At 39.3% G+C, this 25,254-nt stretch overlaps 2 protein-coding genes across 4 annotated transcripts in view; both read right to left on the bottom strand.

The window, feature by feature from the left end:
• The window catches only part of LOC310721180 (craniofacial development protein 2-like), a 437,392-nt gene that overhangs the window by 169,174 nt on the left and 242,964 nt on the right, over positions 1-25,254 (bottom strand). The gene's annotated exons all lie outside the window — the stretch shown is intronic.
• fbxw7 (F-box and WD repeat domain containing 7) overlaps positions 1-25,254 on the bottom strand; it is a 145,779-nt gene that overhangs the window by 7,390 nt on the left and 113,135 nt on the right. The window contains exons 1-7 of one of the 2 annotated variants that reach the window (XM_083532539.1): positions 22,953-25,102; positions 13,373-13,440; positions 10,710-10,851; positions 7,507-7,641; positions 5,300-5,423; positions 4,405-4,541; positions 3,718-3,831 (exon numbers count right to left, since the gene is read on the bottom strand). In XM_083532539.1, the coding sequence (XP_083388665.1) occupies positions 3,718-3,831; positions 4,405-4,541; positions 5,300-5,423; positions 7,507-7,641; positions 10,710-10,851; positions 13,373-13,440; positions 22,953-22,991 (759 nt within the window). In that variant the 5' untranslated portion in view covers positions 22,992-25,102. Of the gene's footprint in view, positions 1-3,717; positions 3,832-4,404; positions 4,542-5,299; positions 5,424-7,506; positions 7,642-10,709; positions 10,852-13,372; positions 13,441-22,952; positions 25,103-25,254 lie in introns of those variants that run through there. The other variant, XM_083532538.1, reaches the window with a different exon arrangement.

The raw sequence follows: 25,254 nt of genomic DNA on the forward strand, positions 1-25,254 counted from the left end.
ATAATTATGTTCTATAGAAATCAAGGTAAATTTTTATGCAAAAATGACGTAGCAAAAGAGAAAAAAGGAAACTTCACATGAACCTCCCTTATGTGTCTTTAAACTCATCATCTATAAAACACTATTTTGGCTTTTCCCCCCTAAAAATGTGTCATGCTGGCGATCTGAGGGCCGACCGAGGCGGCGAGTCTCTCTAACCTAAACGCAGCCGTGAGTAAGTGACGAGGAAACACGCGCTTCGTCGTCAGATTTGACGGACTGGATATCGATTGCAGCAATAACAGAAATCTCTCACACCGAGCCCGGAGAGCGGCGCTCACTCCAGATTTAATTAAAACCAATAAATTCTATTTCATTTCCCCCGAGTCACAAACTGCAAGATGAGATAGAGAGAGAGAGAGATAGGGTAAGTGAGAGGGAGTGAGGATGAGGCCTCATCATCCTCCTCTGCTTTATGACCCTGAACAGAACCTTTGAATGGAGGATGATAAAAACAAACAAACAAAAAATTTAAATAATAAGAACGTGAAAACTAATTGCGTTTTCTTGGTTATGATCAACTCGGACGTGTTATTAATCTGCAGGGACGCCTGTCCCTGCAGTTTAACCTCAGAAGCGATCGAAATGGCTGTTTCGTTCTTGTTATTAAAATCTGTCACTGAACTGCAGGCTCACTAAACAAAGCAGCAGCTAATTAACTAAGAAAACCCAATTAGCGTTAAAGGCTAACCATGTGCTGTAAATAAAGCGGGGGTCTGGGCCACGGCAAGAGACTGAGAAAGGGAGAGAGACAGAAAGGAAGGTAGACAGACAGACATGAAGGCAGACGATCAGACAGACATGAAGGCAGACAGAAAGGAAGGCAGACAGACAAGAACACAGACAGACAGAAAGCACAGTAAGAAGGCAGAGACACATGAAAGCAAACAATTAGACATGAAGGCACACAGACAGATATACATACAAGAACACAGAGAGACAGACATTTAGGAAGACAATCAGACATTAGGGCAGACAAGAACACAGGCAGACAGACAGACAGATCATACAGGAAGGCTGACAAAAGGACAATCAAAGACGGACAGAACAATCACAGTTTTGACTTCCTTCAGTATCCTTATGCATCACTGCACCTATTGCAGACAAACTCACGAATATTAATAAGCACCTAATTAATTATGCATGCAGTGGCCCATTGTGGCACATAAATGATGACAGAAAATCTCTTCATTGTGCTTATAAACCAAGTGAACGCACTTGGATCAAATGCATACTTAATGACTTTTGCAGATATCGCTGCGCGTCGATCAAATTAGAAATAAAAAAATAAGTCAAAAAATGATTAAAAGAAATATGCAAATGAAGGAAAGCGCAGCCTGACTCAGGAAAGCCACGCCCTCTCGACGGGTTCCTGATGAATCCACTGAATATTAGCAGTAAATCCATTTGAAGTGCTTTTTCTCCTCCTTATGTCCCCTTTGAGCTGAAGCATGACTGACGCATTGCATTTCCTACTAGAGACAAAAGTATTGGCACCCTTGTGTCAGGGTGTATCATGGACTGACACACACGCACAACTATGAAAGTGTGAAATTTGCAGTCATGTTTGGCACTATGATTTGACTCCAAAAGCATGTGCTCTCTCTCTCTCTCTCACACACACACACACACACACACACACACACACACACACACACACACACACACACACACACACACACACACACACACACACACACACACACACACACACACACACACACAAAATAAGACCAGATAAATGTAGTTTACAAGCTGCTGTCTGTTTTTTGTCCTATCAGTCTCTCCTTTGCTCTTTCTGTATCGGTTTCACTCTTACTCTTATTGCCGTCTTTTTTTTTCTGTCCATTTACATCTCTGACGCACACACAAATACACCCAACTCCCTCTCGCTCTCTGTATATTTTATTCCTCTTCGCTCTGTGCACCTCTCTCCTGCTCTCTGAGTCACACTGCACCTTTGGCTGATCACCAAGTTCTTTACATGCAGACTGCAGCACGCCGCAATCTTCCGCCCATCGCAGGATCCTGTGGTCAGGACACACGCTATGCACACACGTCTTTTCCTGCTGACCTGCCTTGATTTGCCATTTGATTTAATTGTTTTCAATTAACGTATGTAAAAGGAGCATTTCTTTATTAGTGTACAAGAAATGATTTCGAAGGCGTCCTGCATCAAGTTGCGTTGTTTGCTCGCGTCCGTTAACCACCACCCCTTGTTTAACGACGACATTACCCAGCTTTTGATCCGGTTCTACAGGGTTATGATGAGATCGGCGCCATGTGTCGGGACGCGTCAACACACCGCAGGGGCTTTAAATGGATTTTCCACTGGTTAACCGCTGGCTAATTTGGTTACACGTCATTATTTGAGCTTGGAGCCGAAAGTCAAGGATCGAATTAGGAAACCTGGACATGCTTTAAATCGTATTACTGATTATTTGCTTATAGCACTGCGGTTTTGTATCGATATGGTGCCGCTGTTAGGTCGAAGCACCTGTGAAATAATATAGGTCCAGCTTGGAGTGTATTTAATGAGCTCTGTGCACAAAAGGAATTTCAACTATTCGCTCTGTCCCTGACATTCTTCAGCCAGAGATAGCAAAAGAGAGCGAGCGCCAGAGAGACCTTATGGAGCTGAAGGACAACAGTAAGTATAACGAATAGTCGAATAGGGAGGAGCACTGAGGAAAGCACGAATTCGTACAAACTCAAACACACTTTCCATACAATAGAGCTCAGACAGGGAAACTGGCCGAGAAGTGATTGATCCTGATCCGAGATTATTTGATCCGAGATTAATCGCAAAAGCTATTAGATGGGAAACACTGGTGTACGATGTGAGAGCATGTTTCGGTGAGCACACACAGCATTAAAAAAAAAAAAAGAGCAGATGTCTACTACTTCAAATACAGGAAAATGTCCCATAGACACATATTTGTGTTTAATACAACACAAAAATGAGAATGAGAGAGAGAGAGAGAGAGAGAGAGAGAGAGAGAGAGAGAGAGAGAGAGAGATATGAAAGAAATAAAGCAGTGTAAAAAGTGAGTGATGGGGGAGGCTATAAACAAGGAAAGAGGTGCATGCACCCAAATAAATCACACACACATACAGGTAATGGTGTGTCCAGCCCTGAGCACTGAACACACTCTCACTGTGTTCATTGTGAATAATTAATGACAATGTCAGGGTTTTTTATGGATGAGTTCACAATCAGCTCGTAACCGAGTCGCTCACGGCCCAGGCGAAAACAGAAAATGACACAGTGTATTATAGGAATAAAAGGAGTGTGTAGTTATAATGTGTGTGTGTTAGTGATTGTAATGAGTGTGTAGTTATATTGAGTGTGTGTTAGGGATTGTAATGAGTGTGTAGTTATAATGAGTGTGTGAGTTATTGTAATGAGTGTGTTAGGGATTGTAATGAGTGTGTGAGTTATTGTAATGAGTGTGTGTTAGGGATTGTAATGAGTGTGTAGTTATAATGAGTGTGTGTTAGTGATTGTAATCAGTTCTGGCAAAATCAATAAACTATAAGGAGATGGAGGGATATAAAAAGGGGGTGAGCAGATGAGCAAACTGCAGGAACTGAACTGCATTAATTAAATGGATGATTAAAGCGTGAAAGTGGAAGGTACAAATATAAAAAAAAAAAAAAAAAAAAGAAAGAACTCACCTTTCCCGTGACAGCAGACCACACTTTGAGTGTGTTATCGTCTGAACCGCTAACGATACGATTCCCACAAAACTGTAGACACGTGATGACGTGATCATCATGTCCTTTCAACACCTGCTCAATGAACACACAGAGAGAGAGAGAGAGAGAGAGAGAGAGAGAGAGAGAGATCATGAATAAACACAGCTTGCACAAATAACAAAAAACTTATTTCATCATTAATATGGAGTTTAGCTTTTAAGCCTCGCCATTTAAATTTTTTTTTTATTACAATTAATTAGCATCCGTTACAGCTCCTGCTCTGTTAGATTTATTTCTTATGGTTATAATTGCCACTTTAATTAATAATATAATATCCTTATACATATTAGGCACAGTAATTATGAGAAAAAGGAAAAAATGGCACTACAGGGTCGTACAGATTAACGATTAAAGCAGGAGTGTGTGATGCTGCAGTGTGCGTGTGTGTTGGATCTGCTGAGGCAGCGAATGACACAGCATCTTCTAACATCAGAAGGAAATTGCAGTCACGTTACGCCCCTCCTCCCTCCCTCTCTCTCACACAGACCAGATGGACCAAGCAAATGAGACAGCAAGACAGAAATGAAGAGAGGGGGGGCAGGTGTGAGTTATAGAGGTAGGTGTGTGTGTATGTGTGTGTGTGTGTGTGTGTGAGAGAGAGAGAACCTTGGGTGATTTGATCTCTCCTCTCCTCCAGTTGGTGTCAATGCGGTGTTGTCTGATGTAGGCGCTCTTCCACGGGCTGTGACTGAATCCTGGCTTCACCACCTTCCTCCTTTTGATGTGTAACGGCTCGTCGATACCTGACCCACACACAACAACACGTAATTTACACAACTATCCCATTATACAGAAACAAAATCCAATATGTACCCTCTATTTTCGTTCCTTAGTCATACACTATATGGACAAAAGTTCTGGACACCTGAGCATATGATTGTTCTGTTTTTTTTTAACGTCCCATTTCACATTTATTGCACCTCTATTTCTTCTGGAAAGCTGGTGATGGTGCTTTTTGAGATTTGCGCACATTCAGCTATAATTGTGTTAGTAAAGTCAGGTACTGATGCAGTCGGCGTTCACATTTATCATGTTCAATAGGGTTGAGGTCAAAGGTCTCGAACAAAAGATCTTCTAATCCAACTCAAATAAAGCAGAGCTTCACGAAGCTGGTTTTGTGCACAGGGGTGCTGTCATGCTGGAACAGGTTTAGGTCTCCTAGTTCAAGTGAATGCAAAAGTAATACTACACTAACACTAACCCAAAGCATCCTATGGGCAAAACCCACATATGGGTGGAAAAGTCAGGTGTTCCAATACTTTTGTCTATATTGTGTGTATGTATAGCTGTTATTCATTACGTTATTCAGGTATGTTACTGAACATTTTCTTTACTCTTGATTGATGTTTTAAAGCTTATTATACGCTCCTACACTTTTCTAATGACAATCTTCCCCAAACACATTCCTGGATTTCATGTCTGGACCCAAGCAGAAGGTTTAACCTCTGCTTCGTTTTTTTTTCCTGGCCTTTCCTCCGGCCTCTCGTTGATTTTGATTTACCTTCTTCTTTGCATTTTTCTCGCCAGAGCAGGTTGTCCTCCGCGAGGATTCGCCAGTATCGACACGTCTGAGCAGCCTGGAGCAAATCCTTCGGCTCCAAGAAGGACAGGACATACAGAGCCAACTACAGAGAGAGAAAACTGTCAATTACCTTTCACACTCTAGGAAAAGATAATGAAGACTCCAAAGCTCATCCCACATGCACAGTAATTATGTAATAAAGCAGTAAGGAATGGGGAAATATGTGTGTAATGTATATGCAGTTGCTATGAACCTACATGTATCTGTCTGTCTTTATTACCTATTTACCATAAATACATAACCTGCTTAATGCTTTAGCACAAGTTTACACTTTACTATTAGTTCATGCAATAGAGGGAGGGGAGAGAGAAAGAAAGAGAGAGAGAGAGAGAGAGAGAGAGAGAGTGAGAGAGAAGAATAGATAGATGCACAAAGAGAGAGAATGAGAGAGCAAGAAAGAAAGAGCAATAGAGAGAAGAAAATAGACAGATCTACAGAGAGAGGAAAAAAAGATGGTGATAAAGAGAGAGAGAGAGAGAGCGAGAGCGAGAAAATAATAAACAGATGCACCGAGAGAGAGAATGATAGAGCAAGAAAGAAAGAGCAATAGAGAGAAAAAAAAAAGATATACAGAGAGAGACTCAGTCAGGGAGAGAGCGAGAGCGAAAGAGAGACAGACAGAACAATAAACAGATATACAGAGAGAGAGAAGAATAGACCGAAATACAGAGAGTGAGTGAGTGAGAAAGAAAGAGCAACAGAGATCGTGATAGAGAGAGAGACAGAGAGGGACAGAGAGGAATTTACATACACAGAGAGAGAATACGAGAAAGTGGGAGCAAGTAAGAAAGAGAGAGCAATAGAGAGAGAAAAATAGAAAGGTATACAGAGAGGCAGACAGAGAAGAAGACAGATATACAGATAGAGAGAGAGTGGGACAAAGAGAACAACAGGGATAGAGAGAGAGAAAAGAGATTCCATACGGTTGTGTAACTCCAACGTGTGGTAGAAATAACAGGGTGTGTAAAAGCTCTTATTAGCCTCCAGCACTTCCCTTCACTACATGCAGAATAACTGGCTTGTGTGTGTGTGCAGGCGCACGTGTGTGTGTGTGTGTGTGTGCGCGCGTGTGTTTCAGGTGATGAAAATGAGGAAAGACCTAGAGTCAAGGAATAAAAATAAATAAATAAGAAGAAACATCAGCTTCTAGTTCAACATACAGGCGAATACAAAGAAGGCTGGGTGTGTGTGTGTAAACTTTTTTTCGTTTGCACATTCGACGTGTGCCATAGGGGGTGTGTGTGTGTGTGTGTGTAGGCAGATGGCTCATGTATTACATCATGTTAGAGGGGAAAAGTGGTTGTGTTGTAGCAGCTATCATAGTCCCAGCGTGTGAGAGACAGATTTTATTAGTGAACCGAGAATGTACTTGTTATGTACGAGTTTAAAATACCCGTAACGTTCAGGGGGAAGGTGTGTGTATACACCGTTTATTTTATTAGTAATGACGTCCCTGTTGCTTTGCTAGTGCAGACTGGGAACTGCTGAGCACCAGTAATGAGGTGGGTGCCAACACTTTCACCACACTGAAAACAGAGTGAGTGCTAAGCTTGAAAGAAAACAAACCCTGTACACCATGAACTGAGCACAGAGAGAGAGAGAGAGAGTGTGTGTGTGTGTGTGTGTGTGTAGTAAGAATACGATACATTAAAGATACATATTAAGCGACTCCTGATGCAATACGGTTTTCCGATGCGATTCAATGCAATATGATGCAATGGAAAAAATATGATGCTGTGCAACTAAATATGGTGCAGATTGTTTACATTTATTTCTTTGGTTCAGACAGACAGCAAATCATCGATTTTATTAGGTGCCTTCTGACTTCTAACGCATGGCTCCTTTCACAAACAGGCCTGTGTAGTGCATGAAAAAGAAAAAAAGATTAAATAAAACCAGATCCTGTTCTGTCTCCAAGAAGACGCAGCTCTACCTCTGCCATGGTAATCTGTATTCTATGTGACTTTCGGAACACGCCTCCGTAGTGTTGTGTCATATTCACCTAGCAGCAGTGATGAGAGAATGTGCTCGAGAAACAGTTTAGCGAGGAGAAATCAATCTACATATCAAATATTGGTGTATGTATATATATGTGTGTATATATGTGTGTGTGTGTGTGTGTGTACCTCTTTGGGCAGTAGGGAGATGAAGTCTCTCTGGAACTGAGGCTCGATCACCTGCATCATGTGCTTCACCTGCGTCGGCTCACAGCTGTCAATCAACTCGTCCAATGCCAGCAGCTTCTCCGGCCCACTCCAACTCTACACACACACACACACACACATTACAGGAATACAACACTGATAAACTTTGTATGCAAAGAAAAATATATGAACTTATCAGTCTCCTTTATATGTGTGTGTTCGTACGTGTGTGTGAGAGAGAATGAGCGATATCAAGGTATGTGAGAGCACCAGCACCATCTTTCTGGTTGACCTCCATCAAAACATCTTTTCTAACATTTATCTATTTATAATACATAACTGTTTTATTTGCAGGAATATTTCTTTGTATGGAATAATTTTTTTTATTTTTTTTTAAACCCATGGAAGTGTAAAAAAATCTGGTGTTTATAAAGTGAGAACACACACTCACTCTCACTTGGTGAAAGCGATAACGCACATACTGTTCTTCGATATCAGCATTCCTGCAATCTGCATCCCATTATACAACACTAAGTAAGCACCCCCGGCCCCTTCCCCCACACCTTTCCTTTATCAATGCAAAGATTTTAGGCGGACGTTGACATGAATGCAATCTGATGCACATGGCAGGTTTATCAGGGCGAACTATCGTAAATCTAACATACCATACCAATAACTTAACACGAATGCGGAATGAAACAATGGGCCATAGGCAACGCATGAATCATCCATTCAACACTGAATCCAGCTTTTATCTGGCTGATCCAGAGGAAGTTAGACCAGAAATCGGATGTTTGGGTCGTGCGTCATGCAGGCGTGAGGCGTTTAGGCTTGACAAGAATGAGGTGTGACGCCCCAGACAGAGAAGATAAAACGGCGATTCCGGAGATACCTGCGGCACACAAGGCGAAGGGGGAATGATGGGATCGTCGAAGAGGAGGTATCGAGTTTCGCCAGATACATACATGTTAAAAGCTAATTAACGCTTTCAGTTGCAGGAAATACCCGATGTTATTTAGCCTTTGCAACTTTTTTCTTTTAAAGCTATGAATATGAATGAAGCGAACAATCGAACGCAGCTTAAAGGAGCCAGTTTAGCATGCCTAGCAACAAGCTACACATGCTGCACTAATGACCCTAATCTCACACTGCATTCTTTCATTACACTCGGACTCAATTCAGTAGGAACCAAACTACGGATATAGTTACATGGTCAATATTTGGAAAACAGGTGCTCTATGGGTGGGCGAGGTTTTGGAGTACTGTGATTAAGAGAACAAGCTAAAAAAAAAAAATTGCATAGTCTGTTAAACTATAGAAATAAACTTAAGTAAGAAAAATGTGATTTGCAAGACCACTGTAAATAGGTCAAACTGTTATCATCTGAAATTGAAGCGCTCAAGCGAATATAACCGAAGGAGGAAAAAAAAATTATTCAGCCAAAGAACCGCCACTACACACGCAATCCTACACAAAAAGAAATCCCGAACATGGTTCAGCATAACCTGCGCTATAACAACTCACATAGAAGGAGGGTTTAAAAGCACCGGATCCGAGACGCGCAATGGCGAGCTGCAAATATTTCTGCCCAACCGAGTTACTGAGTTTCTACTCATCGGAAAAGAGCCCAGAGATGTCGCAAAGACTGCAGACGAGACGCTCAGCGCAGCCTGACATGATACAATGCACTTCATAATCAAGATTTTGGCAGCTGTACACATTTTACGAGTGAAAGTAATTCTTTAGAGATAAATTCTATTGTATTAAAATTTACATTCTTTCATTTACTATAAAGAAAAAACATTAAACTTGTAATAAGTGTGTTCAATTAAATATATAATACAAAGGTGTGATTGGCCTTTCTTTTTTTTGTTTACATGTTCTCTAATTATGTTTTGCATCAATAGCTTTAGAAACTATATAAAAAAAAAATTATATACAAAAAAAAAATATATATATATATTTTTTTTTAATTATTATAATTATTATTAAATAGCTTGCATTGTGATTCAAGGTTTTGGTCATACCAAAAATCGGGTGCAGAATTACTCCGTGACCACACTACAATAAAAAAATAAATAAAAAAAATAAATAAAAATTTATATATATAAAATGTAATATATATATATATATATATATATATATATATATATATATATATATATATATATATATATATATATATATATATAAAATTTAATGGCACTATGGATTCCCCAAAGTTTTTAAATAAAACACCTGACAAATAAGGGTGTTAATATTGTTGGCAAAAAAAAAAAAAAGTTTAGTCACATGACCAGCACATAAATTAGCAAATCGCAATCAACAAATCACAAACTTGATCATGTGACCAATCGTCATTACACATTGTGATTCATTCATTTTGCTTCTCTGATCTATTATTGCTAATTATTCGTCCTTTGAAGATTTTGTAGAAGAACCGTTGACACACCGTAAAAAATGATATTAATAGTGGAATAATAATAGTTAGACATGATGTGAACACCCACTGTGAGGTGTTAATGATGGTGGTGCTAAAACAACCATCACTGCGTAGTCACTTGCAACGCAAAACACTAATGCCATGTGATATAAACGAAGAGTCTAATTATATTTCGTTTTATTGGCAAAAATCGGTAGCTATTCGGTAGCTGTGTGAGAGTCTGTCAGTTGTACATGTACTAACCCCCCAGCCACGTTACTGACGCTAAGCCAGTGTACACTAAAAGAATTGAGTAAACGGATCTTCATGCTCATCAATCTAATGTTAGGTTTGAGTGCGAAATTACAGTAAATGCTACACGGAGCTGTCTAAACCAGCTAAATCAGGACGGGTTTAAGGCTCTTGTGTACAGGGAAAGGGCGCCGAGTGAAAGCGAACACCGAGAGTTTGACCTGCAGCGCTGTGCCGAGCTAGTCGAGGCAGCTGCTTAATCTTAGCCTTCAGCTTTGGCTTTATGAGGGAGAAGCTGCTGTAAGTAAGTAAGAAGGTAATTAGCAGCCCTGCCGTGAAGGAGATTCTGGTGCTTCTTCTGCATGAAGGAACATGAGCTCAGCCTGCTAATGAAGAGACGTGTGATCCTCCAGATTCTTTTCTCAATGTTAATGAAAGTGTTAAATGAGCTAAGCTAACGCACTGAGAGTGGAGCACTCAGACACACCTTAAATGTCATGTACACACATACCTGGAAGGTACGGAGCCATTCCTGTAAGCCTGTCGGAGGCTGAATGGAGGTGATGCGTCGTCTCTGCTGTCCCTGTCCGTTAGCAGCTCTCAGGTCACCGAATGTAGTGGGAGTGGATGGGTACGGGACCAAACCCGTCGGACTGAGCGAAAGAGAAACATCCATAATGTTCACCTCAATAAGGACACTGAGTTATAAATAACGACAAACTACACAAACAGTTTTCAGTAAATTCACATCTGTAGGAATTGTGAATTCTCCACTCAGCAACGCTAAAGTCATGGCCAATTCTAACCCACCATTCAGGTCTCCCCAAAATATAACAGGAAGAAGTTTGGTAGAGTAAAGACTATCTTCCTCTGACGTACAACATATTGGCAAATGTTTCGGGACACCTGGTCATAAGAATGGCGTGTGCTTTTTTGAGCGTCGCAGTCAGGCCCACTTTGCTTTTACGGTTCCCTCCACTCTTCTGAGATGATGTTCCACTAGATTTCGGAGAGTGACAGTGGACATTTGTGCTCATTTAGACACAAGGGCATTAGTAAAATCAAAATAAAACTGATGTAGGTGAGGAGGCCTGGGGGTGCAGTCAGTGTTCACATTCATCCCAAAGGTTGACATTCATCTCCAAACCATATGAACCAGATCTTCATGGAGCTGGCTTTGTGCACAGGGGCACTGCCATGCTGGAACAGGTTTGGGTGTCCAAGATAAAGTAAACGCTAAATTTTTACTATATTCCATCCACAGACGTCCTGTAAAATTGTGTGCCTCCAGCATTGTGGTAGCAGTTTGGAGAAGAGCCACACACGGCAGGAAAGGTCAGGTGTGCTAATACTTTTGTCTATATAGTGTATATGAAGCCAGTCAACCACATATCTTGAAAATGTGGCCAGTGGACCATCTCTCATACACACACACATACAAAGTGCTTTCAGCCTTCTTCTGCATACATGAGCTTAAAAACTGAAATGATTGGCTAGTGTTTCTGTGATTGACAGGGGAGAAAGTGTAGCCAATCCCACCTGACTCCCTGAATGGCAGTGGCACATATATGTCAAAAATGCACTTATACAAGAATACAAGGTAATCTATAATTATCTAAAATATCTATAACATAATCTATAACATAATCTAAAAAAAATAATCCAGAAATCACAATGTATGATTTTTTTAACTATTTATTTGTATGATACAGCTGCAAATAAGTATTTGAACACCTGAGAAAGTCAATGTTAATATTTGGTACAGTAGCCTTTGTTTGCAATTACAGAGGTCAAACGTTTCCTGTAGTTTTTCACCAGGTTTGCACACACTGCAGGAGGGATTTTGGCCCACTCCTCCACACAGATCTTCTCTAGATCAGTCAGGTTTCTGGCCTGTTGCTGAGAAACACGGAGTTTGAGCTTCCTCCAAAGATTCTCTATTGGGTTTAGGTCTGGAGACTGGCTGGGCCACGCCAGAACCTTGATATGCTTCTTATAGAGCCACTCCTTGGTTATCCTGGCTGTGTGCTTCGGGTCATTGTTATGTTGGAAGACCCAGCCTCGACCCATCTTCAATGCTCTAACTGAGGTAAGGAGGTTGTTACCCAAAATCTCGCAATACATGGCCCCGGTCATCCTCTCCTTAATACAGTGCAGTCGCCCTGTCCCATGTGCAGAAAAACACCCCCAAAGTATGATGCTACCACCCCCATGCTTCACAGTAGGGATGGTGTTCTTGGGATGGTACTCATCAATCTTCTTCCTCCAAACACGTTTAGTGGAATTATGACCCAAAAGTTCTATTTTGGTCTTTGACCACATGACTTTCTCCCATGACTCCTCTGGATCATCCAAATGGTCATTAGCAAACTTAAGACGTGCCTGGACATGAGCTGGTTTAAGCAGGGGAACCTTCCGTGCCATGCATGATTTCAAACCATGACGTGTGTGTATTACCAACAGTAACCTTGGAAACGGTGGTCCCAGCTCTTTTCAGGTCATTGACCAGCTCCTCCCGTGTAGTTCTGGGCTGATTTCTCACCTTCCTTAGGATCATTGAGACCCCACGAGGTGAGATCTTGCATGGAGCCCCAGTCCGAGGGCGATTGACAGTCATGTTTAGCTTCTTCCATTTTCTAATGATTGCTCCAACAGTGGACCTTTTTTCACCAAGCTGATTGGCAATTTCCCCGTAGCCCTTTCCAGCCTTGTGGAGGTGTACAATTTTGTCTCTAGTGTCTTTGGACAGCTCTTGGCCATGTTAGTTGTTGGATTCTTGCTGATTGTATGGGGTGGACAGGTGTCTTTATGCAGCTAACGACCTCAAACAGGTGCATCTAATTTAGAATAATAAATGTAGTGGAGGTGGACATTTTAAAGGCAGACTAACAGGTCTTTGAGGGTCAGAATTCTAGCTGATAGACAGGTGTTCAAATACTTATTTGCAGCTGTATCATACAAATAAATAGTTAAAAAATCATATAATTGTGATTTCTGGATTTTTTTTTTTTAGATTATGTCGCTCACAGTGGACATGCACCTACGATGACAATTTCAGACCCCTCCATGATTTCTAAGTGGGAGAACTTGCAAAATAGCAGGGTGTTCAAATACTTATTTTCCTCACTGTATATATATAAATAATGTATAAACTTTCACTTTTTAAAAAAATACCTTGGACAGGGTTTTTTTCCTGAAGGGAACGGTCGAACTTCTGGGCCATGGTCCAACTTCCTCTTCATCTGCAAAACACAACAAAAGAAATGTTCCTATCAAGGTTTTTGACTGATTTGTTTTGTTTCAAGCACGAAAACAATTTTAAACACGGCCCAAAGGGCATCTTGTGATCACATACACGGTCATTAGTGCAGTTAGTAATGACAGGGAGTGACTAATGAGAGACCTTGAAAAGTTTTTAAAGCTTTTCTGGAGCATTCTTCAGCTGGCTGTTAAATACCCGGGTGATTTAGCCTGTTGCTAATAACAGTCTGTGTCTAATAGCTAAAGCCGTTTCTGTCATGTCTTCATCACTGAGACGTTTACTCTCCACTGGCAGGCTTTAATAAAGAGTTAGATCACTGTTATCATATAATAATTATACAGCGGCTTATCAAAGTCCAAAAATGGGCTAAACAAACCGGAGACCGGCAGAAAGGTCATGGAGATTTTCTACCCTTAGATACACACAATATCAACACAAAACAAGAATTAGAACTCAAAGAAAAACATTTATCACCTAAAATGCCCTCTTAATGACATTCAAACTTTCTACACAATACCCACTCAAATAAACAAACAATTGCTAAATAAATCCAGTCAAAATTTCACAAGAAGAAAATAAAACAAAAATTAAAAATCCACCAACATCCAAAATTCTCAAATACACACTAATTTTCAGCACTAAAACACAACAAATCAAAACATTCAGAAGATCCAACATGGTTCTCTTAAAAAAAAAAAAAAAAATAATAATAATTTTTAAATCCTAAATGAATACAAAATAACATCTATATAGTTTATTAAAACCCCAAATCCTTTATTAAACCAATATATTGCACCAAACATAATATATAAATGATCCTTAATCGAAATTCTCCAATAAAGTTACTATAACCTTTCAGCAACAGTATCCGATAAACCCCAACATTTCACCAACACGTTTCATTAAAACCCAACAATTTAAATTAAAACATAAATGTCACCATTTCACTCTCTATTAAACCACCAAAATCTCACCAACACTCTCTATTAAACCCCGAAATCTCACCAACACTCTCTAATAAACCCCGAAATCTCACCAACACACTCTAATAAACCCTGAAATCTCACCAACACTCTCTAATAAACCCCGAAATCTCACCAACACTCTCACAAACACTCTCTAATAAACCCCGAAATCTCACCAACACACTCTAATAAACCCCGAAATCTCACCAACACACTCTAATAAACCCCAAAATCTCACCAACACACTCTAATAAACCCCAAAATCTCACCAACACTCTCTAATAAACCCCGAAATCTCACCAACACTCTAATAAACCCCAAAATCTCACCAACACTCTCTAATAAACCCCGAAATCTCACCAACACTCTCTAATAAACCCCGAAATCTCACCAACACTCTCTAATAAACCCCAAAATCTCACCAACACACTCTAATAAACCCCGAAATCTCACCAACACACTCTAATAAACCCCAAAATCTCACCAACACTCTCTCACCAACACTCTCTAATAAACCCCAAAATCTCACCAACACACTCTAATAAACCCTGAAATCTCACCAACACACTCTAATAAACCCCAAAATCTCACCAACACTCTCTAATAAACCCCGAAATCTCACCAACACTCTCACCAACACTCTCTAATAAACCCCGAAATCTCACCAACACACTCTAATAAACCCCGAAATCTCACCAACACACTCTAATAAACCCCAAAATCTCACCAACACTCTCTCACCAACACTCTCTAATAAACCCCAAAATCTCACCAACACTCTCTAATAAACCCCGAAATCTCACCAACACTCTCTAATAAACCCCGAAATCTCACTAACACTCTATTAAAGCCCAACATTTTTAATTCAAACCCAACATTTCACCAATATGTTTCATTAAAACCCATTTGAAATGAAAAACATTTCGACAACAATTTCCATTAAAACCCAACATTCTAACCCAACACTCTCCATTAAAGGCCCGCAATTTTCAACAAGAATCGCATCAGATGGCTCTGTTTGAATGTGCTTTAGCATTATAACGCTCAGCACCACACAAACCAATGTAAAATAGAACAACCAAGAGATTTCACAGCTCTCACTAATGGTGACCATTACACTGCCACTATGACAAATGCTTTGTTGGAATTGGTTTTGTGGCTCTTAGAAATGTGTTGCTTCTTGTACAATAACTAACAAGCCATGAACTTTGGCGTTTGGGACGAAGCCAGAGAGCAGATGCTGCTAATGACATCGAAAATGTAAATGTCAGTCAGGTCAGTAGACCACTTTTAAAAGTTTAGTGTGGTGTACAGTACAGGACACACACACACACACACACACAAAATCTAGTACTAGTAAAGGCCAAGATGAGCAATGGCTGCTCTGGTGGCGTGAAAGGTTGATTTATATTGGCTGTAAAATAAAAATAGAGCAGCCCTATTCTTTAGTGGCCTCTTTCTCCACCATCCCGTTTCTTTCACACATGAACACACAAACTCGCACACACAAACACGACCGCACACTACACGCACAGATGGCCCTCTTTTTGGCGAATAGTTGGTGCCTGGCTACGGAGCATCCCGTCCCTAAAACAAAGGTTCAGTGTCCTCAGCACAACCGAACTCATTTGAATAAAAACTATTTTTAGTTGTGCACAGTGTTTTAAACGCATCACAACACACACACTCACAATAGTGACTCTTTGTGCATTGTATGTGGCAAAAGATGTTTAGAGGAATAAATAGTGGAGCATCGAGTTAGCAATGGCTAAATCACACACTCACTTTCTCTCTTTCACACACACACACACACACACACACACACACACACACACACACACACACACACACACACACACAGTTTCACTCACACATTCACTCCCAAATACTCCATCCCTCTTTTACACTTAAACACAAACACACAAACCCCCTCACACTTCAGTAATGTGCTTTTCCGTAAACTGTAAAAACACAAGTGTCACATTGCAAATCATTATATTAAGATTTATAATAATCATAATAATCATAATAATAATAATAACAACAACAACAACAGTCCATGTTGTTTGTGTAGTTTCCAGGTTGCATCTCTTTTCTAATTTTGTTCCCTTCAATGATTTGATATATTTGCCAACTCCCTTCTTTATCCTGCCAAATTTACTGCTACTCCATTAAATCTCTTTCTATTCTCAGTTTTTACTTTAAAAAAGGAGGAAAAAAAATAGGTTTTTTTTCCCCATCATGTGTCCATTCTGTCTTTCACCACTGCTCTTTTTTATCGGTATAATTATATATTTTTTGATCTTTCTCATCAGTTTCTAATATTTATTTATTTAACTGCTTTTCATTCTTGTTATTAACTATTGTATACAGTGTAGTAGAGTTAATAGGAGACTCTATAAGCAAGGATTAGAATAATAGTTTAAATAACGCTTCATATGTACACACAGTTCTGGAACGTTCCTTTTTTTTTGTCGTACAACAGGTCGTTTAGAGCAGTGAACATACTCATAAAGGGCCTCATATACACTGTGTACGTGTGTATGTATGAATGAGATTAGATAGTCCATGCAAGGCCTGTTGGGGCAAGTCTGCAAGTCTCAGTGTTTAAAAGTCACTTTCAACATCTACTGAAGCCTAACGTGCGGATATATTTATGATTGGCCTTCCGGTGTTATTTTCCACACACTTTTGTTGAAGCGGATTGTTTTATGAATGTAATATTTCGGTCTTTAATCTGAGGCTGCGGTTTTCATTTCCTTGCGATTTTATTTAATACTGTCGTATCGTCTATATGCAGGGCTCCTGTGAAAACAACACCGGCCTTACTGAGGATTCCCTGCTTAATAAGAAAAAGCCGAAGCAGGGTCAGGGTGTGTAAGTGTGTGTGTGTGTGTGTGTGCGCACTACCACAATTATTACACTACTAATCATCGTAATAATATTATTACTAATCAAACTGTCACTACTAAGCATCATACTATTATTACTACTAATCACACAACTGTTACATCTAATCACACTATTACAACCAACACTACTAATCACACTATTAGTACTGTTACATCTAATCACACTATTAAAACTACCACTACTAATCACACTGCTGTTACGACTAACACTGGTTAGTTACTCAAACTGTTACTACCACCACTAACCATACTATTACTACTATCACTACTAATCATATTACTATTACTACAACCACTTATATTTACACCGCTACCACTACTAAACACATTACTGTTAATGCTACATACAACCACTACTATTACTACAAATACCCCACAAAATCACACCACTTAAAATCACTACAAACAATCACTACTACCACCACTTACAATCACACTATTACTATAACTACACTACTGCCATTTATAAATCACACTATTAATATTACCACCACTTAATCACACTACTATTACCACCACTTATAATCATATTACTATTACCACCATTTATAAACCACACTGATACTACCACCACACTACTATTACCACCACTTATAATCATATTACTATTACCACCATTTATAAACCACACTAATACTACCACCACACTACTATTACCACCACTTATAAACATATTACTATTACCACCATTTATAAACCACACTGATACTACCACCACACTACTATTACCACCACTTATAAACATATTACTATTACCACCATTTATAAACCACACTGATACTACCACCACACTACTATTACCACCACTTATAATCATATTACTATTACCACCATTTATAAACCACACTAATACTACCACCACACTACTATTACCACCACTTATAATCATATTACTATTACCACCATTTATAATCATATTACTATTACCACCATTTATAAGCCACTTATAATCATATTACTATTACCACCATTTATAAACCACACTAATACTACCACCACACTACTATTACCACCACTTATAATCATATTACTATTACCACCATTTATAAACCACACTAATACTACCACCACACTACTATTACCACCACTTATAATCATATTACTATTACCACCATTTATAATCATATTACTATTACCACCATTTATAATCATATTACTATTACCACCATTTATAAGCCACTTAATCATATTACTATTACCACCATTTATAAACCACACTAATACTACCACCACTTATAATCACATAATTACTATTATTACTATTACCACCACTTATAAACATATTACTATTACCACCATTTATAAACCGCACTGATACTACCACCACACTACTATTACCACCACTTATAATCACATAATTACTATTATTACTATTACCACCACATAATCATATTACTATTACCACCATTTATAAACCACACTGATACTACCACCACACTACTATTACCACCACTTATAATCATATTACTATTACCACCATTTATAATCATATTACTATTACCACCATTTATAATCATATTACTATTACCACCATTTATAATCATATTACTATTACCACCATTTATAATCATATTACTATTACCACCATTTATAAGCCACTTATAATCATATTACTATTACCACCATTTATAAACCACACTAATACTACCACCACTTTTAATCACAATTACTATTATTACTATTACCACCACTTATAATCACACTATTACTTTATATACGACTGCTATTTATAAATCACACTATTACTACTACCACCACCACCACTGATAATCACACTATTACTATTACCACCATTTATAAACCACACTAATAATACCATCACTTATAATCACAATTACTATTACTACTACCACCACTTATCACTTTTACTACTATCACCATTTTTGACACTAACACCATTATTACCACTACTTATAATCACAGTTACTATTACTACCACCATTTATAATCACACAATTACTACTACCACCATTACTAATCATCATACTACTACCACGTATAATCTCACTACTATTTCTACTAGCCACCACTAGTAATCATAATGCTACCACGTATCACACTGCTACTATTACTAACAACCAGTAGTAATCATACTATTACCACTTATAATCTTACTACTATCACCACCACTAATATCATACTACTACTAAAACCACTATCACAAACCACACTATTACTACTGTTACTACTTCTACCATTACCACTGCTATCACTAATAATAATAATCACCACAATAATCACACTACTACTACCTCTTCTAAAGTTACGACTACTATTACTACTACCACTAACAGCAACCACACTACAGCTATTACTAACAATTATAAAGTTGATAGCAATAAGTAAACTACTGGCATCACTACTGTTATGGCTACTGCTAACAAATTCAAACTGATACTACTAATCACAATGCTACATCTATTACAAATGTTGATTTCATAATACAAAAAAAAATAACATTACCACAAAATACTACTACTAGTAATAAGCACACTACCGGTGTAACAACTGAAAAATGATTCATACTATTACTGCTACACATAACTATACTACTATTACTTGTACAAATGATCATAATGGTCTTGTTACTACTAATAAAGTAACAATAATACAATTTTAACAACAAATTCTAATACTGCTTTAGGTATTAATGCACACAACCACACGACCGTTACTGTTACTACTATTAATCATAGCTTTAATAATTAGACTACTACTAGTAATTCAAATGTTCTTAAGATAAAATAATACTTCGACTACCATTAATGCTACAAGTAAACACTACTATTGTTAATAATACAAATATAATAAAAATGCCAATGGTATTACTACTACTGGTACAAATAATCATACTATAAAAATTATTATTCTTACTAGTAGTGGTATTTTATTGGTAATAGAAGTAGTAGGATTATTTGTTATAATTATTAGGGAAGATTATAATCTGCCTTCCCTGACTATGGTTACCTTTAGCACAACTAGTATTATAACTACAAGTAGCACAGTGTGTGTGTGTGTGTGTGTGTGTATAAAAATTAAATCCTGACTGGTCCCAGCATTAAACCTGCATTAACGGTCACATGAGGACTGATTACACATTACATTAATTTAGATAAGATGTAGCCATGGGAACACCAATCAAAAACAATAAACATGAACTGTTTAAACATGATCGGGACGAAATGAAACAACATCAGCTAGCGAGCAGATGTGCTCCTACATGGCTACTGTTCCATGGTGAAGGGAATTATGGGATGTCGGAGTTGGCTTTTACATTAAGAATACTCAGATAAATATCTAAAACATCTGATTGCTAGTTAGTAGGAGATGCAGCCCTCCTCAGATCAGCTCATGCAGTGGTTGTGTGAATAATTCAAGCAATGTATTAATAAACAATGAAGAATGTTTCATCACCAAACATTTTGCTTAGAAATTTACACTGCTACACTGTCTAAAGCATGTGTGGTGAATTTTGCACCTGAGGGCTAAACAGGTGTGTGTGTGTGTGTGTGTGTGTGTGTGTGTGTGTGTGTGTGTGTGTGTGTGTAGAGAGGTGTGCAAATCCCCACCTTAAAGTCCACCTAAGACACAAAGAACGCAGTGTTTGGAGAACCATGCGAGATCTCATTAGTCGAGCTTCACTGCTTCTTTTGCTACCCAACTGACACACACACACACACAACTGGGATTTCCTTCTTGCTTTAACATTCACACACAGAGACACAAACACGGTAACACTAAACCCTAACATAAACTGAGCATACACTAGACATACGAATGCGCACACAATACAAAGTCACTCTTTATCTGGAGGGAGCCTATCTAGGGGACCTCCTCTCAGACAAACAGATATTTGAAGGTGCCTAGGGTTAAACTCACACATATACCATACACTGTGATACATCACTTAAGTGATCTATCACTCGAGCGTTGCGTTTTAAAATAAACCTAATAAAGGATTCTTTCATTTTGAGAAAGGAAAAAAAAAAAAAAAAACAGTACATTATGTTAAATATTCAACTGCTTTTAAATTTAAGGTAAAAAAAAATTGTATTGCGACGTAATTCGCTCACGATAATGACGTTTAAATTCCCAACATATAAAACACTTCACGGCCTGATTTAAGAGGCGCATTGATTCGATACAGGGTATCATTATCAGATCAATACTGACCTCAACTGCTCAATTAGCATCTGATCCATTTAAAAGCTTGACACAACACTGACCAGAAGCCTTGTTGCGTCTGTCGCTGGACAAATCGTGGCACTTTATCATGATGCTTGTGAGTGAATTTTTAACCTTTTATTTCACCTCTTTCAATTCGAAACGATTAAGTTTCCCAGACATGAAAGCTTTTTTTTTGTTTGTTTTGGTGCCATTTGTTTATCAAATCTGTATACTGAGACATGATGCCACATATAATGCGTTCTCATACATCAGGCATTTTGTGTTATCGCTGCATCGCTAGCTCCTGTAGTACAACTTCAGATGCCAAACCTCTCGCTGTGCTTCCTGATCGCTCTGGACTTATGCAGCACTACACCTCTAGAGATAAATCCTACAGAATCAGTCATTAAATGCAATAAAGTCGAAACGTCGTAATGAACACAAACGCACACGGTTTCTTACAGCACCCGGCTCATGAAAAAATCTCTTCCTGTATCATTTCTTCTGTAAAATCTGACCTAGCTGAGATTGACGTTACAATGCTGTATGTTGAATCAGCATTTACTCTCTGCTGTCCTGTAATCTAAGCAATACGAATCCACCGTGCCTCGATTACTGCATGCGGCGCTCCAAATCTCAAAAGCGCACTCGCCGATTAGGCCCTTGCCCTGCAATTTGGGTGGCATCCGTCGTACAGGATTTTAATATGTCCGAGGGTGTTCTAGAACTCGTTCGGTAATCGATATTCATTCCGTTCTGCTCCAACACACACACACACACACACACACGTATACCCTTGAACAGGATGCAGGGATTGTACTGAGCATGCTCAACAGGATTTCAGCATGTACAGAACTTCTAGATCAATACTGAAGGGTGTAGAAAGTAAGCTGCAATCTAGAATACATCCATGTAAATATTTCTAGGTGTGTATATATATATATATATATATATATATATATATATATATATATATATATATAGTGTGTGTGCTCCTGTGAGCGCAGGTGCAGTGATGCTGATGGCCGGATGGCTATAGTAAAGTCAAGAAATATATACACGCTCAGCCAACACACTGATTTACACGCCGTTAGGCATCATGAGTGCCTATAAACCTATTTGCATTTTGACGCGTCCGCGTGGCGATACATCACCCTTAACGCGCGTCTATAGAGCACTCATAACGCGTCTATACGTCCAAAGCTATAGGTTCTACAGCCACGCCTCGATCAGGGAATTATAAATAGTGGCCGATCGGTGCAAAATAATAGAGAAATAATGGAGAGAAAAAAAAGGGATATCATAAGGAATATTTTCCGCAGTGGCCATAAAATTGCGCGTCGTGCCGCACGGAGCGTAAATCAAACCCGCTCATGGCGCGCTCAAGGGCGGAGAGCGAGAGCGCGCGCACACACACACACACACACACACACACAGCCGGTACTCACTTTGTAAAAAATCATCTTTAAGGTACCGTAGAAGCCCATGATTGCTGCTGCTGCTGCTGCTGCGTCAGGTGTCCAGGTGGAAAAACAGATTCCGGTTGTTATTGATTTTTTATTATTATTATTTGTGTGATCAGATACTGCTGTGTTTTTTTTTTTTTTTTTTTTGGCTACTGCGGCTGGGAGCGTGTGTGTTCAGGAAGACCGAAACCCGTGCGCGATGCGGCGGACATTCTCTCTCTCTCTCTCTGTCTGTGTCTTCCTCCCTCCTTCACTCTCTCTATCTCGGTGAAGAAATCCAAATGAGGATATAAATAGTACTAATAATAATAATAATACTCGGAAGAAGTAGGGGAGAAATAAACCGCAGGAAATAATCCACACGTATCCTGTACACGCGGCGCGACTCACACAGCCCTCCGTGTAGCGTCCACGAAGGGCTGCGATAGAATAAGGAGGAGGAGGAGAGAATGACAGGAGGGGTGGAGATAGAGAGAGAGGGGGGAGAGAGAGAGAGAGAGAGAGAGAGAGAGAGAGAAAGTGACTGAAGTATACAGTGAGAAAAGAAGAGAGAGAGGGGGGGGAGGAAGAGAGAACCCCTCTGCCTTCTGTATCGATTCCTGACTCGATTCTCCCTGCATCATTTTTCTGCAATTCCCTTCTCTGAGTCGAATCCTGTTCTTTGAAGTATCGATTCGTTGATTCGCTGCTCGGTTTGCGCCTGTGCTCACATCGCGATTCATTTCTTTTCTGCGTGATTCTAAAAAAAAATAAAAATAAAATCTGAAAGGAGACGATTGCATGTCACTTTCTTATAATTGCGGTGGTGCAGAAACAATTATTCCCTTTTCCTTTGAGCCTTGCGCAAGGGCCCAAAAGATTGGTACTGGTGGGACTGAAACGCTCGACCTTAACCACTGAGGTAGCATTATTTACAACTGGTTTTCCTACATTATTGAGCAAAGCTTTTTGAACAAAACATTAATGGTATTTGGCAGACGCCCTTATCCAGAGCGACTTACATCATACAACTGAGCAGCTATGGGGGTAAGGGGCCTCGCTCAGGAGCCCAGGAGTAGCAGCTTGAAGTGGTTGGGATTTGAACACACAAACTTCAGAACCTCACCAATATAATCAGCAATCCAACAATACATCTCAATCCCATTTGAAAAGCTCAAAAACTAAAAAATGTGGAAAAAAAAGGAAAAAATTGTCCTTCAAGAACTTTATGAATAATGTTCTTTTTATCCAGTGCAACATTTCCAATCTGTAGTGATGGGTGTATCCTCTGTATCTCACTCAGACCACCCATGTTTCATGAATATTCATAAAGCAGATCCCCAGACACATTAACATTCACTACTCGGAGAAAAAAAATAAAATAAAGAAAAACAACAACAACAAAAAAAAAAACATTTCAAAGAGAAAGCATGGACCCCCCCCCTCGCTCCCTCATGGGTCCAGTAAGGTACTGTTAGCTGACAAGTAAATTAGCATGCTAATAGCGCTTTCTGAACAGAGAGAAGTTGTTTTGCACGTTCGTCATTGCCGTGCGTTTTGTAAATTGCGGATGCAAACCTAAGAGGAATATTCTGTGGAAAATTGAGCCCAGAATCTCCCGGGTCTGGAAAAAGTCACCGAACAGCGCAGTGTAATCGTGGTGTGTAGTTGTTTACACTGCTGTCGATCATTGTGTGTGTGTCTTCTAAACCTTTCTCACCGGAGTGTGTGTACCTCAGCGTGAAGCGGGTTTTTAGGAAGGCTTAGACATTATTCTTATTAATCACATTTGCTACGGCCATCACACATGACACTGTCCATGCTGGAAACACACAGCATCTGCCACACACACACACACACACACACACACACACACACACACACACACACACACACACACACACACACACACACACACACACACACACACACACACACACACACACACACACACACACACACACACCTCCTCTCCGAGTTATTCCCCATGACTGAACACTGGGTATTTCTCACCCCCTGGACCTCTCTTTCCGTCTGTCTGTGTGTGTTATCATCACAATCACACACACTGCAGCTATGTGGCTCAATGATTCACACTTATTGTATATCTGTACAATTACAAGCTCAGGACACAACACACACACAAACATATACACACACACACACACACACACACACAAGGTCTATACAGTTACACTGTCATCACTGACTCGAAATGTTCATTATGCTCTATACCCTATGTCTTCTATATGCTCAAACCCCAATGACAAAAGGTAAAAGAGGAAAAAATACACTCATGAACAAA

This window comes from Silurus aristotelis (genome assembly GCF_946808225.1).
Source record: "Silurus aristotelis genome assembly, chromosome: 27".
In the NCBI taxonomy this organism is placed as follows: Eukaryota; Metazoa; Chordata; class Actinopteri; order Siluriformes; family Siluridae; genus Silurus; species Silurus aristotelis.